This window comes from Saccostrea echinata, unplaced genomic scaffold, assembly GCF_033153115.1.
Source record: "Saccostrea echinata isolate AGI-Se365-2 ecotype Australia unplaced genomic scaffold, CSIRO_AGI_Sech_v1 ptg000033l, whole genome shotgun sequence".
NCBI classification, from domain to species: Eukaryota; Metazoa; Mollusca; class Bivalvia; order Ostreida; family Ostreidae; genus Saccostrea; species Saccostrea echinata.
In genome coordinates, this window is record NW_026889782.1 from 29,933,861 (window position 1) to 29,950,770 (window position 16,910).

Sequence of the window (16,910 nt, forward strand, 5' to 3'; positions counted from 1 at the left end):
AAGGCAATCCAGTCAGCTCAAGAGACAGTCTGGAGACGTCTCCGGACCTCAGTGGAGCGAATGAATGAAGAGGGATTATGACCTGAAGGTCTGTGCCCGAACTTACAATGAAGGTGACCTAGTTTACGTCCTTGACACGGCAACTGTCATGGGGAAATGCAGGAAGTTGAGCCCTACCTGGAAGGGACCCAGTATTATCTTGAAGAAGTTAAGCTCCCACCTTTACCGAGTGAAGACCAAGCTCACGGTGATGGTTGTCAACAATGATCGCCTTAAAAGGTGTGTAGATCGGGACATACCATTATGACTGTCCCGGTATCAAGAGAAGTTCAGAGCCCAGTCCCAGGAAGGTGGTGAGTTAAGCAGTGCTCCATTGCCCCCAGGGGAGAAAGCTCCCTAGAGTGAGGTCCCTGGACCTTCCCAGTTGCGCTTGTCCTCAGACAGCTCTCCCTGTGTACCGAGAAAACGGGGGTGCCCACTTAAAGTGCGGTCGCCCTCTACTGAGTCCGCATAGTCGTCAGATAGGGATACGGACTCTGAGCTCTATTGTTTCTGTCATAGAGTGGACGATGGGGGGCTAATGATTCAATGCGACTAGTGTGACAGTTGGTTCCACGGGGTTTGTGTGGGGATAACTTCAGAGGAGGCTTCCTCCCTGGACCAGTACATCTGCCCAGATGGTATGATGGAACCCCGGGTAGCTAACATTGGTGTTGTTCTGCAGATGCCCCATCTTGGCCCGGGGCAAGACGGGTTACTCTGGCAGTGCTCCAGGAGTGGTGAGTGGGCCAGCTAGCAATACATAGATAACAACAGAATAGGTCAATAGAAGCATACATAATATATAATAAGTATTCACCCAAAAATACGAAGATAGCATTATATATCGAGATCAGTAAACAGAACAGATTATAAGTACTCTCCCACAAATACAGAAGTAACCACGCAATATGTCATGATTGGTACATAGAACAGATTATAAGTCAGCTGTGATACTTGATATCTGCCGTATTTTCCTAAGGACCGGGGAATATTATCTTCATCCATTTTGTTACCAACCATAGGAGAATAGATATGCTTACGATTTAGTTGAAGCTTAGATATGAGCTGATGGCAACAATAGTGCAAGTGTACAGAAATGTATCCTTTACATCTGTTGTCAATGCATTTGTTGCAATAAACATTATTAAATGTTATTTCTGTATTTTATTGCAAGAGATAAAACGTATTTTATTACATGCTAATGTTTACCTGATGCTATATTTACCTTTTATTTTATCGTCTTAATGAAACTCCATGGTTCATATCGGAAGTTTATCTCATTTTTTATGCTGATAAAGATTTTGGTCCTTTTTTCTGGATCTCTTAAAATTTCATCGATTTTGAGACAAAATACACGAAGATAATTCATTTCTTTATCTCTTAATCTTTCATCTTTGAACAATTGTGACAATTTTTAGTGCCTTGTGTGTTTTTTACTTCGACCCGCACGGTATAGCTCCCACTTCGTAGTTGAGAGAAAATGGATTTAAGGTATCCGATCCATAATAGCCTCAGATTCAATGAATCTGAATGTATAACAGATATATACTGGCTGAGTACTCACTATATGTAGACATAATCTTCATGTTTTAGTATCAATATGTGAAGGTGGAATGTGTCCTAATTTTTGACCTTGTCCTGTCCTTGAAGAGTTATATCCCTTTGCTTTTAATCAATAAAATTCAATTCTAAAAAAAATCTATCTGGTAAATAATTAGTTTTCAATCGTTTTTCGATTCCTAATAATTAAATACATCTTTCCACCAAAGCATTTTTTGATATTCTTAGTATATAAATTTTTATTTTAATAAAAAATTTGCTTGTCCCCATAGACCTCAATGCATTCTTCATTTATTAATTACTGCTTAGGTAATTATAATTTTGAAAATTTCTCCTGGTAAATCCTTTTCTACTCTAAAATGCTTTGATTTAATTTCCGAGTATTTTATACAGGATGGATATTTAAGGTTAGAAAATTAGGTCCTTTTATGGATCGGATACCTTAAGCCCCGCAGCGAGAAATATAAGTCGATAAAAATAGGTAGCAACTGTTGCTTCGCCAACATAAGCAGTGCTGTTCAAGTGAGTTGCAGGTCTTTCAGATGAGACCTTAATAATCACGTAGGCTATGGCACGCTAAAGAACTCTCAATTTTTAATAGCCCTGAGGTTGGAGTAAAGATCAAAATCTGAAGCCTTTTACTGCATGGTATTTGATGAAACGATAAACAAATTTGTAGCAAACCGTTCCTTCTCCAAGCACTCGGTACGTTGAAGTGAAAGTTACGGGTCTTTCGGATGAGACCTTAAAAAACCGAGGCACCGTATTAGTGCAGGTGTTAACACGATAAAGATCCCTCACTGCTCAATGACCTTGAGTACCGAGTAAAGGTCTAAATTTTAAGTCCTTCACCGGTATATGGTGACGTCTCTATATGAAAAATTCTCGAATGGACGTAAAACAAACAATCAATCAATCCAGGTGCCATCAATGAAGTATTTGCTTTCACAACCAATTGATATCAGTAATGATTTTTTTTCATACAAGATGCCATCAATGACAAATTAAGTAACATTCATTACCAGATGCAAATAATAAGTTTACTTTCGCTACCAGATGCCATGAATAATAAATTTATTTTCGCTACTCGAAACCACCAGTAATAAATTTACTTTCGCTACCATAATCCATAAATTTTAAATTTCAATTGGCTACCAGATGATATTAATAATGATTATAATTCCACTGCAAGTTGCCGTCAATAGTATTTTTAATATGTTAACTTCCAACTGTTTATAGTATTCCCTGGAAAAGTCACCATCCACTTGTTTTGAAAGTATTAGAAGCTGTAAATCATGACAACATAAACGACTTCGTATTGAAGGAAATTTTGTCATTTAAATTGAATCCTGTATACATCTTCTGTATACAAATAACACGATTTTTTAAAGCCTATGGAAATATACAATGTTACTTCGGCCATTGCTTTAGAGTATTGGAGGGAGAGATGGTTATTTCAAGACATAGTCCAGGTGAAACCTCCAGATAGATTCCGAGTGCATGTCATAATATAAATAATGACATGCAATGGATCTATAGGGGATGCTATTTTGTTAATGTTTAAGCCTCTTAGACTTTGAATCATTTTTTTTTTACATATACAACTTCTTTCCGGATGATCGCCTCAAAACAAAAAAGTCAACTTTGATTGATATGTTGTTTGTTGTTTCAAGTCCCTTAAACAGATTTTTCACTCACAAAAAATAGCGGTCAGGCTTTTCAAATTTATACCTATACTGTGTACTTAGGAACATTGAACAGTGAGAGCTTTTTTATCGTGCCAACGCCAACCGTGACATTGAAACTATTTTTTAAGGTCATATCCGAAACACCAGTGACTTCCACTTCGATTGCCGGGCGCTTGGCGATGGAAATGTAACTACCTATGTTTTGCGTCTTAGGTTTGACGCGGCACTGGAAAGAAGAAACGAACCTGGATCTACAATCACGTAGCGAGTGTCTTGCCACTACGCCACAGGGACCGGTCATCTACTTTAAAGTCAAGGGTATTTATGTAATTTGAGATAAACTGCAAAAAGAAATTACGGGATAGTGGGACAGACAATGCAAGGCAAATTCCGTGAAGATAATTGATTTTTTTTTTCAATATTTCTCTAAAAATTAGATTTAAAAAAATATATACGATTTTTAACGTTTATGTCATTCGTTACAAAACATTAACCGTCGCTCGCGTGGTGCAGTAGTTAGAGCATTTGCTCTAGAGCCACGGAGTAAGGAGTTGATCCTTACGTCGCGGGTTCGAATCCCACTGCGGGAAATGGAGACCGGTTCTTCGGATGAGACCGGATAAACCGAGGTCCCGTGTCGCAGAGGATGTTAGCACAAAAACGACCCTTCATTGGTCAGAGGCTTTAAGTGCCGAATACAGGTCTATATTTTCAGCCATGGCAAGTGATGGCGTCTCAATATGAGTGAAAAATTCTCGAAAGAGACGTTAAATGAACAAACAAACTACACATTTATCCCAATGAGTTTGGTGTAATGATTTTACGCTTTACACTCTGCAACAAACAATCAAAACATGCCAGATTCCCTTCTCCTTTCATCAGTAATGTATATATACAATGACGTAGGTGTTTTTAAAAGTTAAATACAGAATGATGTCCATGTTCTCTTTTATTATGTGTTCTCTTTTGTTGGTTACAACAAGAAATGTAAATTGTTTTGTCCATTTTGCTAGGAATCTCCATTTAAAGAGTTCGTTTTTGTCTTTTTCTTATTGTCTTTCAAGACATAGAAATTCTTGACTTCTTCGAGAGTATTTGGCAGCTCCTTCCCAGTTGTTTCGGGTAACCATAGGAACAAAATCGTTACAACAAGTGACAGAGAACCGAACACGACACCTGGTCCCCAAGGGATGTAGGAACCCTATAGGAAAGACACAGTAAGTACATCATTTAATAAGGTCAAAAAATATAGATGCCTAGCTAAAACTCAGAAAGAAACTGGTGTCTTTTTATAAAAGTAATTTTCATTTACTGGGAAGCAAGCACCACCTGAGTGATTCAAAGCATGAAATTTTGTCTTACAGCTTATACTTCTCAAATTAATTGTCAATTATCTCAATTTCCAAATTCACGTGTTACTGGAAACATATTTATATATTTTATGTATTAGTGTCAAGGCTTTTTATTTAAGAATCAGAGATGGCGCAATAGTTAATGTATGAACTATGGAGATAGCGAACAGTAATCAAGTTCAAAAGTCCATTGAAGCAATACAAATTAGCAGCAGAGCAAACATGAACCTCTAAAAATCATCAGAGGTGGGATCAGGTGCCATGGAGGAGTAAGCATCCACCGACGACCGGTTACACCCGCCGTGTGCTCCTTGTCTTGATCGGGAAACAGAAAATCCATAGATAATTCAGTGTGAAAATAATGGCCTAACAATTTGTACGTATATTTTCTTATCGAATTGAAAACTACTTTAGGAATCAGGAATAACAAGATTTTAATATATCACCGTCGTATGTTGTGTATCAAAATAAGCACTTTTTGTTTCCTTTCAGGTTTATAAAATATAACATCTTTCTCTTTGAATTTTAATTAAGTCGAGGGGGGATAAATAAACTGAAGTGTACAATTTTTTTTTGACTTGGAAGAAACCTCTTGTCGAGTTTTCATCCCCACATGGCAACCAATGAAATAAAATTAAGAATTCCTTCACCTTAAGCAGAATACAATAGAACACAGGTATTTTAATGGTCACTAAATATGATTTTATAATACAAAAAATATGCCATAGATATATATAAATAAAGTTCAACAATGGACTATCAATTACAACTAGTTAGAAACACTTACAAACAGGGCTGCATATGGTGATATCATTCCTCCTATTCTAGCAGCAGCAGAGGCCAGTCCCATACCCAACGCCCTAAAAACAAGGGAAAGTAAATTAGCAGAAAAGTCACTTTAAAAAACATTTGATTTATTTCTAAGTTAATAGTATTGATATATATCTATTGAGCGGCTTTACATTGGAAATCATGCTTATCTTCGTTTATACTTCTTGATTTTTTTATTAACCGGTCGGCAGGGGATGCTCACTCCTCCATGGCACCTGATCCCACCTCTGATGTCTTAGAGGCCTGTGTTTTCTCTGCTCCTGTTTTGTAATGTTTAATGGACTTCTGAGCTCGAATACAGTTCGTTATCTCCACATGTTTCATTAATTTCGAATAAAGTGATACTTTGCAAAAGATCCTTTGCTTAAGCAAAAGCTTTCATATAAAATAAATTTCATTGAAATATTTCCGAAATATTAACTTCATATTTACATAAAGGATTTGAATACTGTACCTTAAATTTGTAGGATAAATCTCTGGTGTGTATAAGAAGATTGTCATGAATGATCCAGATATTCCAAACTTTCCGGCGAAACTCATGGCTGAAGCAAATCCCTTCATCGCAGATGTATCTTATGTTTAAAATATAGAAGAGAAAAAAGAAGTGGCAGAGAACGGAGGAAACAACTAATTCTGATTGACACTCTTCAGTAGCACGTGATGTTTATTGAGTAAATTATTGCAGAAAACAGCACATTTGTGGTCTTATTTGAATTTTTTTTTTTATTAATAATACTATTAACAATACAATATTACTGTTATTATTGTGGTCTTATTAGATATATATAAAATAAGTTTATTTACAAATAAACACAGAATTTTAAAGTTTAATACTTTTTCCACCTGTAAAATCAGCTGAACTGTACCTACAATAAAGGTAATATTTATCTGTACCTACCATAAGGGTAATATCTACCTGTACCTACCATAAAGGTAATATTTACCTGTACCTACCATAAAGGTAATTTTAACCTGTATCTACTCATGGTAATATTTACCTGTACCTACAATAAAGGTAATATTTATCTGTACCTACCATAAGGGTAATATTTACCTGTACCTACCATAAAGGTAATATTTACCTGTACCTACCATAAAGGTAATTTTAACCTGTATCTACTCATGGTAATATTTACCTGTACCTACCATAAAGGTAATATTTACCTGTACCTACCATAAAGGTAATATTTATCTGTACCTAGCATAAAGGTAATTTTAACCTGTACCTACTAAAGGTAACATTTACCTGTACCTACTATAAAGGTAATATTTACCTGTACCTACCATAAAGGTAATATTACCTACCTACCATAAGGTAATATTTACCTGTATCTACCATGAAGGTAATATTTACCTGTACTTACCATAAAGGTAATATTTACCTGTACCTACCTTAAAGGTAATATTTACCTGCAGTAAAGTTAAGAATAGCAGTCAGAGTGAGACTCACACCAGCGATGGCATGAAACATGACGCAGGTCTTCTTCCTTCCATATCTAAACAGAAAATTTTAACCTATTATTTTTTGCTAACTGCTCTGTCAGCTTTTATTTTAAAATCTTAATTCATATATGGCTTGTAATAAAACAGAATACCTGTTGATTGTAAACAAATAGAGAAATATGCATGGTATCTCAACGATGCCATTTAAGAAAAAATTCAGGTACATATTTCCACTCATAGTCCCAGAGGTAAGAAATAGTCCATAATATGTGAGACTGTTAACAAACCTAAATAGAAAGATATATTCATAGAAATGTCTGGATTCTTTCATTTACTTGTTATATCAAGGGAGATGATTTAATATGGAACCCTTTATCACTACTTGTGCTCATTAATTTTGTGGAGTTTAAAAAGGATTATTACCACACTACCCAGACAATCATGGAAGTCAGTAATATGTGTTTATGCCTGAAAATATCCAACACAGACAACTTCTCTTCCTTCCTATATGAATCCATCCTCCTTTTTCCGGCCTCTTCACCATTAACCTCTGGTTTGGTTAATTCAGTATTTCCATCTACAAGCACCTGTAGCTCACTACTCTGTAATTCAGAGTCAAACTCCTCTATTAGATTGGAAGGATCTATCTTGTTCCATTTGGCAGCACGTTTTATCCACTGCTTTGTCTCTTCATATCTGCCATTTGCAACAAGCCATCGAGGAGATTCCTGGAGAATCCTAAAGAAAAATTAGAGAAATTTAGTAGTGGGTGAAGGTTGAAAGACGAGAAAAATTTGTTAGAAATGTTTAAAGAAATGTTTGATAGAGTCATTCAAATTAAATATCTTTAAAGTTTATATATAGAAATATCAAGAAATTTTCATTCATAGAAGAGGGAATACGTGCATTCTACGTTTACCTCGTATGACTCATGTACCCAATTTATACATATATATTCGCAATAAAATTTAAGAAGCCATACATATAAAAAAATTGATTCAGTCAAAAATTATTGAAACATGTTTGACAAAGGAATAGCAGTTAGCTTTTCTAGAAGCATACTACCTTATAACTAGTTTGTGGGTGCTAATTTATACCTGAAGTCACAGAGATAATTAAAAAAAATATCGCCGTGTAGCAAGGCGCTGTGGGCGCTAGATTACACCAGCTGTCACACAGACAATAAAGAAACAGGCCAAGGTTGTGGAAGACAATAAAGGATTATAACGGCGTTTGCAAGGCTGTGGAAGACAATGAAGGCGCATATCAAGATGCAGCATGTCTTTGGGAGACAAAAGGCCATGTCACTGCAGAAAGCAGATATAAAAAAAGGAACATGTCATTATGTAGTAAGACTGTGAGCTCTTCTTATACTGATAGAGAGAATCAATTAAGGAACATGTCACTGAGTAGCAAGGCTGTGGGAGTCTATTATTCCCAAAGACACACAGACAATGAAGGAACATATAACCGTTTAACAATGCTATGAGCGCCGATTATACCGCAGATACAGACAATAAAGGCACATACCACCCTGTAGCAAGGCTGAAATACAGGTAGACAGTAAAGGTACATACCACCGTGTACCAAGGCTGTGGGACCCTATTATACCGGCAGATTCAGAGACAGTAAAGGTACATACCACCGTGTACCAAGGCTGTGGGACCCTATTATACCGGCAGCCAGCATGGTATATCTCCACGATACGTTACGAAGAAGGTAAGCCACAAGAGATATCGACGTGATTGAGAGAGCCCAGGCTATGCTTCCTACAGAGACAATAAAGCCACGTGACTCAGCAGGGAAAATCTCCAAAGCCAGTGTTGCCAAGGTCATTCCGGCTCCCTAAAATGGAAGAAGAATCATTATTATTCTAACAACGAGAATGTAGTTTAAAATCAAATTTGGAAAGAGTTTACTTTTTAAACCCGTGTCTATCTGTGTGCCAATGAGTCTCAGTGTTCCACGAATTTCTCAGATAGTTTTAAATGGGTTTCAATGAAATTTTATAGAAAGGTGTCTTTGAAAAAAAAATCAGTGAGTTGAAGGGGATATGGTTTAAGTTCCGGATACATATTGTTTCTCAATTTTCTTTTGAATCTTTGCCCACTGTTTTGTTTTATATCTCCAAATATTTTCAGAGTTTCAATTTGTAAAGGAAAGTGCTATTGGCCAAAGGAGAATCAATAAGATTTACAGGAACTTGAGATATGTCAATGCAGGATTAAAAAAAAAGACTTTTGTTTCAGGAAATTATAAACTTCAACATTCAAAACGTGATATCTCTATTTTATTAACGATATTTATGTTAACATTCAGTGTTATTTTCGTTATTAAATCCATTGGAAATCTACAACATTTGACCCCCAATAACATACATGAATCCTAGTTATGGCGAGGTATAGTACACATCATACTGCACTACACATATGCTACACGTGGTATTTAATTTGTCGACATGGCCAGGTTCTGTTACACAACAGACGACATCCAAAAACAAGAACTCAATACATGTACTTATATGAATTACTCTCAGAGGAACTCTCTTTATTGCTTCTCCCTATACTTTTGTCTGAACAACTGAAGTCAGAGAATAGGGTTATTTCACAGATGCATATTTATTGACTGGAACTTTATCTTTGTTTTCAGGCTAAAAATGTCTTTTTAAGGAATATTTCAACATATTACAAAAATTTCTTTTTGTTTTGTAAATAAAGAGAGGGGTCATTGCAAGAGATGTATTATTTGGCCTCATTGGTCCAGTTTTTTATTGCGTATATTTCAGTTTCTAATAATAGGATAGGACTGATGTTATATAAGACCGTCTGATTAATGTGTTTTTACTATTTCTGTAATAAGCATACCGGCTTTTTTAGAGAAGTACCTGACCAAAGGCTCCCATTAGTAATCTAAGGATAACAAAGGCACTGAACCATGGAACAAAAGCAGCTAATACGTAACACAAAGCCATAGCGATAAAGTTCGTGTAGGAGATCAGCAGACGACCGTATTTATCTGCCAGGGCGGGAAACAGTGCAGCTCCTATCATCTGACCAATCACCGTCACTGTAGTGGACAGACTCCCCAGGCCTTCAGCTCCGCATACAAGATTCCACTGAAGTATGTTGTTAATGTTATATTGATAATGTGAACTTCTGTCTTGTGTACTTTCAGAAGATCTAGAGTCTATTATTTGCCATGCATCATTACTTTTTTGTAATAGCGTTCAAAGTTAGATTTCGAAAATCTAGTTACATGTAGTAGAATTAGGGGGTAGACTTTACTTTACCGGTCCCCAGATCCGCAAGATATGCGCGCTCTTTGCACTATGACGTAAGATTTACGTCACGTAACCGATAAGGGTAAGTCTTGCACCCACTTGAAAGATTTGGGAACTTGTCCTTGCACAAGTTTTCGACTGATTAGGGTTAGTCTAGCATCTATCCGAGAGATTAGGGCTAGTCCTCGCACATGGGTTAGTCTAGCATCCGCTCGGGAGATTTGGGTTAGTCCTTGCATACATGTACCATTCGAGAGATTAGGGATAGTGTTCTTTTAGATAAATCAAGAATTCAGTTGCTTCTGTATTTTTCGCAAGATCTTAATTTAGCTTCAACGACATCTCATTGGTTTGTTTAAATACGAAAGAAACGGCACTAAGCATGAGCCGCACGCGCTTCCTTGACATTTATTTTTTGTCTCCTTTTCACTGAATAAACAATATTTATTGAAAATTTATTGCTTTTTTCCAAAGAATGAGGTTAAAAACTTCGTTTAAAAAAAAGGAGTTTTAAACTAAACTTTTAGCCATGGAATTCGATTTTGGGCTCAAAAAGGCTTAAAACCTCACGCGATCTCATATGTATTAAAGTCGCCTACGGCGACACTATATTTTAGCGCGTTTCCTGGGGACCGGTAAAGTCGTTCCGAATTAGGAATGTTATATTTCCAGGGGGAAAAAACAAAGTGTATGGCTTAAGTTCCATTCCTTACTTGAAAATATTCAGGTGTATCTATCCAAGACTAATTAATGACAGAAGCTTTGCTTGTTCAAAGCTGCACTCTATATTTCCAATACGAAAAACGTCACAAAAGGCATATTTTTGTCATAGTTCGATTGAATTGCGAAAATGGCATAATTTCTTATGTCATTTAAAGTCAGTGAGTGCATATATATGAGAAAACTGTAATGAGTTTATGCTAATACCTGAATCACATATAACAATGTTGAAGGGGTCAAAATTGACTCTTCTCATACATAGTCCTTTTCCTACTTGCATACTTTTCACTTGCAGAATTAAACTTATAATCTTCTTGGAACTTAAACTGAAAGGAATCTCTAAACCTTTCCTGGAATTTCATGTTTACTGAATATTTTACCTCTGATACAGTGGTTTCCTGGCCAGAAAATTCATATCCATCTCGGCATGGCAAAAAGTCCTGGGTAAGAATACCGGACCTGTTTGTTTCGACGATGACGTCACATTGACGCGAATGGATTGTAACGTTGTATGACACATTGGTGTCGGCGTAGTATTTTGTCACGTGATCACCAGGAAACTTACATTTAAAGTCTGGAATGTAACCTGAAATGTGGTAAAAATTAATATTTCGTTGTTGAATTACATATTTTTATTCCACTAAACAGATGCTCATTTATTCAAATTAACTCTACAGGAAAAACAATTTCAATATAACGCTTAAAAGTTCCTTTAAAGATTTAAAATGTCTGACATCAATTTCAATGCACTATTCCATTGCTTACTGAGATATCAAATAATAATTTGGAATGGTAGATGTATACATGATATAAGAAATGACTTTATTTGTTCTATAGTGTTGGGGTGATATATATAGGAGTACAGATAACAACATGAACAAATAATTTAATTTTGTTTGTATTCTAGCCTCTGATTGGTTAATATCCAAAAAGGAACACAAATTATTTCTGTATAACCTGGTTTGGTATGGGGACACACCCCCCTGACAAGCAGCTGAATCATCTGTATCCATACAGTCCTCTCATTAACAGTCCTCGGGATTCATGGAAAACTCCAGATTTAATAAATGTACCTTTAACTTCAAACAATAATTCGATCTTACCACATGTAAACGAACAACATGGCTGCTAGGCCTATGTATCAGTTTTTACCTCCCCTCGCTTCCCATCACTTCCGTTACTATGGTTGTATTATTGAGCGGCAAATTTAAACTAATAAAAAGCAACGAAATTTTACACCCATAGTTATTTAATGATTTTAAAATTAAATTATAAGGAATGACTCTAATTCTTGGCCAAATTATTCGAGTATAACCTGGTTTGGGTCAGTTTACGCTGTTTTATAATCCGCTTCGCGGATTATAAAGCGTAAACTGACCCAAACCAGGTTATACTCGAATAATTTGGCCAAGAATTAGAGTCATTCCTAAAATAACTTTATTATTCACAAATTCAGAGAAATAACACTTGTCTGAAAGTAATGCTTTTGTTTTGGAAGTATACGAATATTCGAGCAAGATTGTTTTTGATATCCCGTTATTTACACATGCACCTATTTCATTTTCTACACATAAAAAAATATATAAAACCAGAACATTTTTCTTATACGTGTACCTTGGAATATTTAAATTTGCAAAAGGTTTTTCCTTATATAACACTACTTGAGCAATGCCTATCTATATCTGTACTTTACTTACTTATATCTGTATAATTACAGGTTAGTCACATGACCAAAATTCATTGTGATGTTATAAACAGTGGACGTAAATTCTCAGCTATATCATAATGGATCAACGTATATTCAACTTTATAAATATATTTTTGGGTTAAAAGAACGAGGGCGCTTTTGAATGGCATTCGGCAGGAATCTGGGCGCACTTAAAAAGTGAAAATTTCATTAATCTGTCACATAAAATTTTAGCATTCTTTTGCTGTATTGGGTTCCTGTGAAATAGGAAATGGAAATATTTTCCCGATATTGTATTTTGATTTGCTAAAAAATAACTTGAAAATTGGCTGGATGAGTCATTTGGTACAAAATGTTACATTTTCAAACACGTTTTTCTAAAAATTTGCTACCTCTGGGTCATCTCTCCATGATTTTGAAACGTTATTTGTGTGCATTTTAATTCAAAGAAACGAATAAACATTTGTAAAAAATGGAGAGAAGACCCAGAGACAATTAAAAATGAACTTTTTCCAAAAAAATTCCAACGTGTAAATGCGGTGCTTCATTGTCGCTTTAAAAATCATAAAGTGTGTGGAGCGGTGATAGCTCAGTAGTATGCGTTACCCGTCCAGTGCAAAATATTTTTGGTTCGATCCTCGCATGGAGCGTTAATATTTTGTTTTTTAGTACAAACAATCAATTCTTTTGTCAGTTTAATTTTATGTACTGATTTATTTTCAAATAGATAAATTCTGGTTCTGTTGCACCGAAAGCGAAAGCAATTTTTCCAACCTACTGACACTTTAATATATACGACTGCCGTCATGAAAAAAGAACTGGTCATCTAACAAACCATCTTCGCTAGCCAAGAGTTTCTGATACGCTACTCTCCTCATAAACCCTTGGCATACGGTGCTGACAAAAGACGGGATTGTTTTTGTCACGTGATCATGATTCTTACCCACAGATTGCGTCATCGACAGAAATAAAAAGCGTATTTAAAAAAATTTTGTTTTTAAAGAATAATTAACAATATGTTAATTTGTTATTTAAACATGTAAAAATGCAAATCTACATCTACAGTATAGATTCTTTATCACATATTTTCAAATTTGCACGTTGCTTTAGATATCTTACGGATCATTATGTACTTGCGTTTTACATTACCGATGTTAAAGAGTCAAGATATATCCCGAACGCAAATATCGTCACTTACAAAAAACAATTGCTGATTGGTCGAACGATGTCGATCAACTCCAATCATAACTTGAGAAAAAAATCCCAACTTTTTTTAACACCGTATGCCAAGGGCTTATTAGGAGAGTAGCGTATCAGAAACCCTTGGCTAGCGAAGATGCTACCAAACATGCATCAACAGACATTGCAACAAATACTGAGAAGATTTTGTAATTGTAAATCTATCTTATAAATTAATAAATTTTGCAAATAAACTCCGAAACGGGTGTACCAGAGTTTTTACTTACCCCTCGAACAATAAACTAGATACAAGATGATGTCCGTAAACTATATTTAGATTTCATTCGCATAGTAAGTATCGTACATTAAATCAAAAGTCTACTTTCAATTTCTATAAACAGCCATGAAATAGCAAAAACGTGAGTACGGTGGCGTTTCCGGTTGGCGGATCTAAGTTACTGGCAATTTTTAATGACACTTACAACAAGCAATCGTTTATTTATTTCATAAAACGTCATCACTGAATTATTCTATCAAAACTTGATTTAAATGATATAAAAGAAATAAGTTGTGATAACCGATTAAAAAGGGAAACGTGCAAATTATTTTCGTCATTCACCGATCTTAATATTGACGGAAGCTTCTAGAACATCATATAGCATCGAGCCCGATGTTAAAAAGAAAAACGAGGCGATTACTACTGCATAACTAAAAAAGCTTTTGTGTGAATAGTCATTGAAATAATGGTAAATCATAACACTATTAGTTGTGAATATATTTATATATCGAAAGACTATTATATATACATGTATGTAGTAGGTTTTCCTAATAAATTTATCGGTAAAATTTGTATAGGCTATATTCCTTAATGAGGGCATCATGGCAACGAACCCGAAGTACAATTTGCACTTCGTAATAAACTTGCTTACATGAAAAGAAAAAAAATAATGAATAAGATATTGTTCAAATACAATTAAAGATGTAAAATTTTGTGCTTTAATCAATACATTCCAGTTTTTTTTTCTGAATACAGTCTTTTGTATCAAACACTCGGCCTATTAATAGGGCGTTAAAAGCTCATTTTTACACAGGTACTTGGGTCTTGGTTTATAAATATGTATGTACCTTATTGATATGTAAAAAAGGAAAAGTAAGTAAAGTACATTTTTTTACGTATCAATAAGGTACAAACATGTTTATAAGCCAAGACCCAAGTACCTGTTAACCCCCCCCCCCTAAAAAACTCAATTAATCAGTAAAATGTGCGTACTCGCTGCTTTTATCCTTGACGGAAATGAAGTAAGAGCATCTGAAGTTCAATGTCCATAACACAGGTTTCACAATAAACGTCAATTAATGAAATTGTTATTTTTTATTAAGTTTTTAAAAAAGGGGGGGGGGGGTGGTTGGTTGGGGTGGAGACGTACATCTACTTCATGCGGGATTTTGAACAAAATATTTCTTCCTGCTATAAGTCTGTAGGCTGTCAGTAGAAACTATAAAATATTTTCAGTCGGTAGTGGTATAAATTCAATTCCCCGCGCTTGTGCGGGATTTCATCTAGTATAATGTATTTGAGACAAGAGATTTCCAGTCAACAATCATTGATTGGATACTTTTCTCGGAGATAAAAAAAAATAATAAAGAAATAAAGACATCGACAATCATGTCATATATAGCTTGTATTAGAAAATGGTAATGAACAGTTTGCTAGTGCATTCTCTCTGAAACAATAATGCATGCGATTCTGGGGAGGGGTACTACATGTAATTCGGAGTTAGATACCGTATGTTATTATAATACTATGGGGTAAAAATTGTAGTACAGAAACAAGTGTTTATGATTTGAGGCAACAGCTATTAGAATGATCACATTTACATGTACTCACCCACAAATACATAGATTACAACAGGATATGTAACGATCGGCAAACAAATCAGATTATAAGCATACTGTAGCACTTGGTATCGCCCATAATTTCCTAAGGACCTGAGAATATTGTCTACATCCATTGTTATAAACTCTAGGACTATCGATATGCTCCAAATGTTAATTCTTTATATATTCAGCAGCATGTCTAAGTTAGTGAGAGGCAATATATTAAAGATAGACATTGCGTTGTCTTAACCATCCTTATATAATTTAAACCTCATCTTTACGGATGACTATTTTGAAATCAAATTATATCTTTTTTTCATTGAAAGGCATGACATTTTATATATAACTCTAAAGAAGATGGGTGAACATGAAGGTGAAAAATTAAATTTCAATTATATCAAAATTTTCCAAGATATTACATTTAACATTAAAATATGCTTTATGTAAAATCTCTACAATTGGCAAAAATCTTATGAAAATTAAAATTATTTGCTTATGAAATATTATACACACACTAAAGAGGACAAAAAGAGTCATTTTCTCATACTAGAACACTATTTTTCGATATGAGTGGGTCTTAATTCGCTCCATTTTTTTGAAAGTTAATCCTCAAAGTTTACATAAAAATATACATTTTTTGGTTACGAAAAATATGGAGCAAAGACCCATTATACCTTAAAAATATACTTAAATGACATAACATTCGCATCTTTTCGAGAAATACTTGAAGTCCATTAAGTCAAGGGTCATATCACAAACATGATTTAAATGCCACTATTCATCAGGACTTGTGTAGACTAGTGGTTAGCGTGCTAGTCTCGAAAGAAAATGATACTCAGGATTTTTATTGCTCGGGTTCAAATACCACATTATTTTTTAATATAAGAATAAATTTTGCCGAGAAAATTTTCCTCAGAAAATTTTTGTTTATCATAATTTTATAAATTTCAATAATGAGAACTTTACTCTAAATACTAAATTCACAAATTGAACATGATTTTTATATATATGAAGCTATAGGCTTTCTGCATGCTATGTTCGCCCATCTCCTTAAGACTCGCATTTCATCGGCAAACCCAAGTAATCTTTCATATTAATGAATTAAAAAATAATCTTTTATTTATGTCTTTCTTTAGGGGTGTAGAAAGCACACTGCTCCATAAGAATTTTTTTTCTCAAAAACTCAAGATTATATAGGTACATGCACGTATGTCCATTTCATGGCATATATAATCGAGGTATTTTTGATG

The 16,910-nt window shown here is 34.9% G+C and overlaps 1 protein-coding gene across 1 annotated transcript; it reads right to left on the minus strand.

Annotated features, from left to right (window-relative positions):
* Positions 1-4,221: 4,221 nt before the first annotated feature.
* LOC133198844 (organic cation transporter protein-like) lies at positions 4,222-15,794 on the minus strand. Its single transcript, XM_061334807.1, has 10 exons — positions 15,671-15,794; positions 11,297-11,502; positions 9,801-10,031; positions 8,559-8,761; positions 7,340-7,654; positions 7,069-7,203; positions 6,884-6,969; positions 5,928-6,045; positions 5,430-5,502; positions 4,222-4,491 (listed from the first exon to the last, which is right to left on the minus strand). Exons 1-10 carry the CDS (start codon positions 15,792-15,794, stop codon positions 4,300-4,302), a joined length of 1,683 nt encoding a protein of 560 aa, XP_061190791.1. The 3' UTR covers positions 4,222-4,299.
* Positions 15,795-16,910: the final 1,116 nt, after the last annotated feature.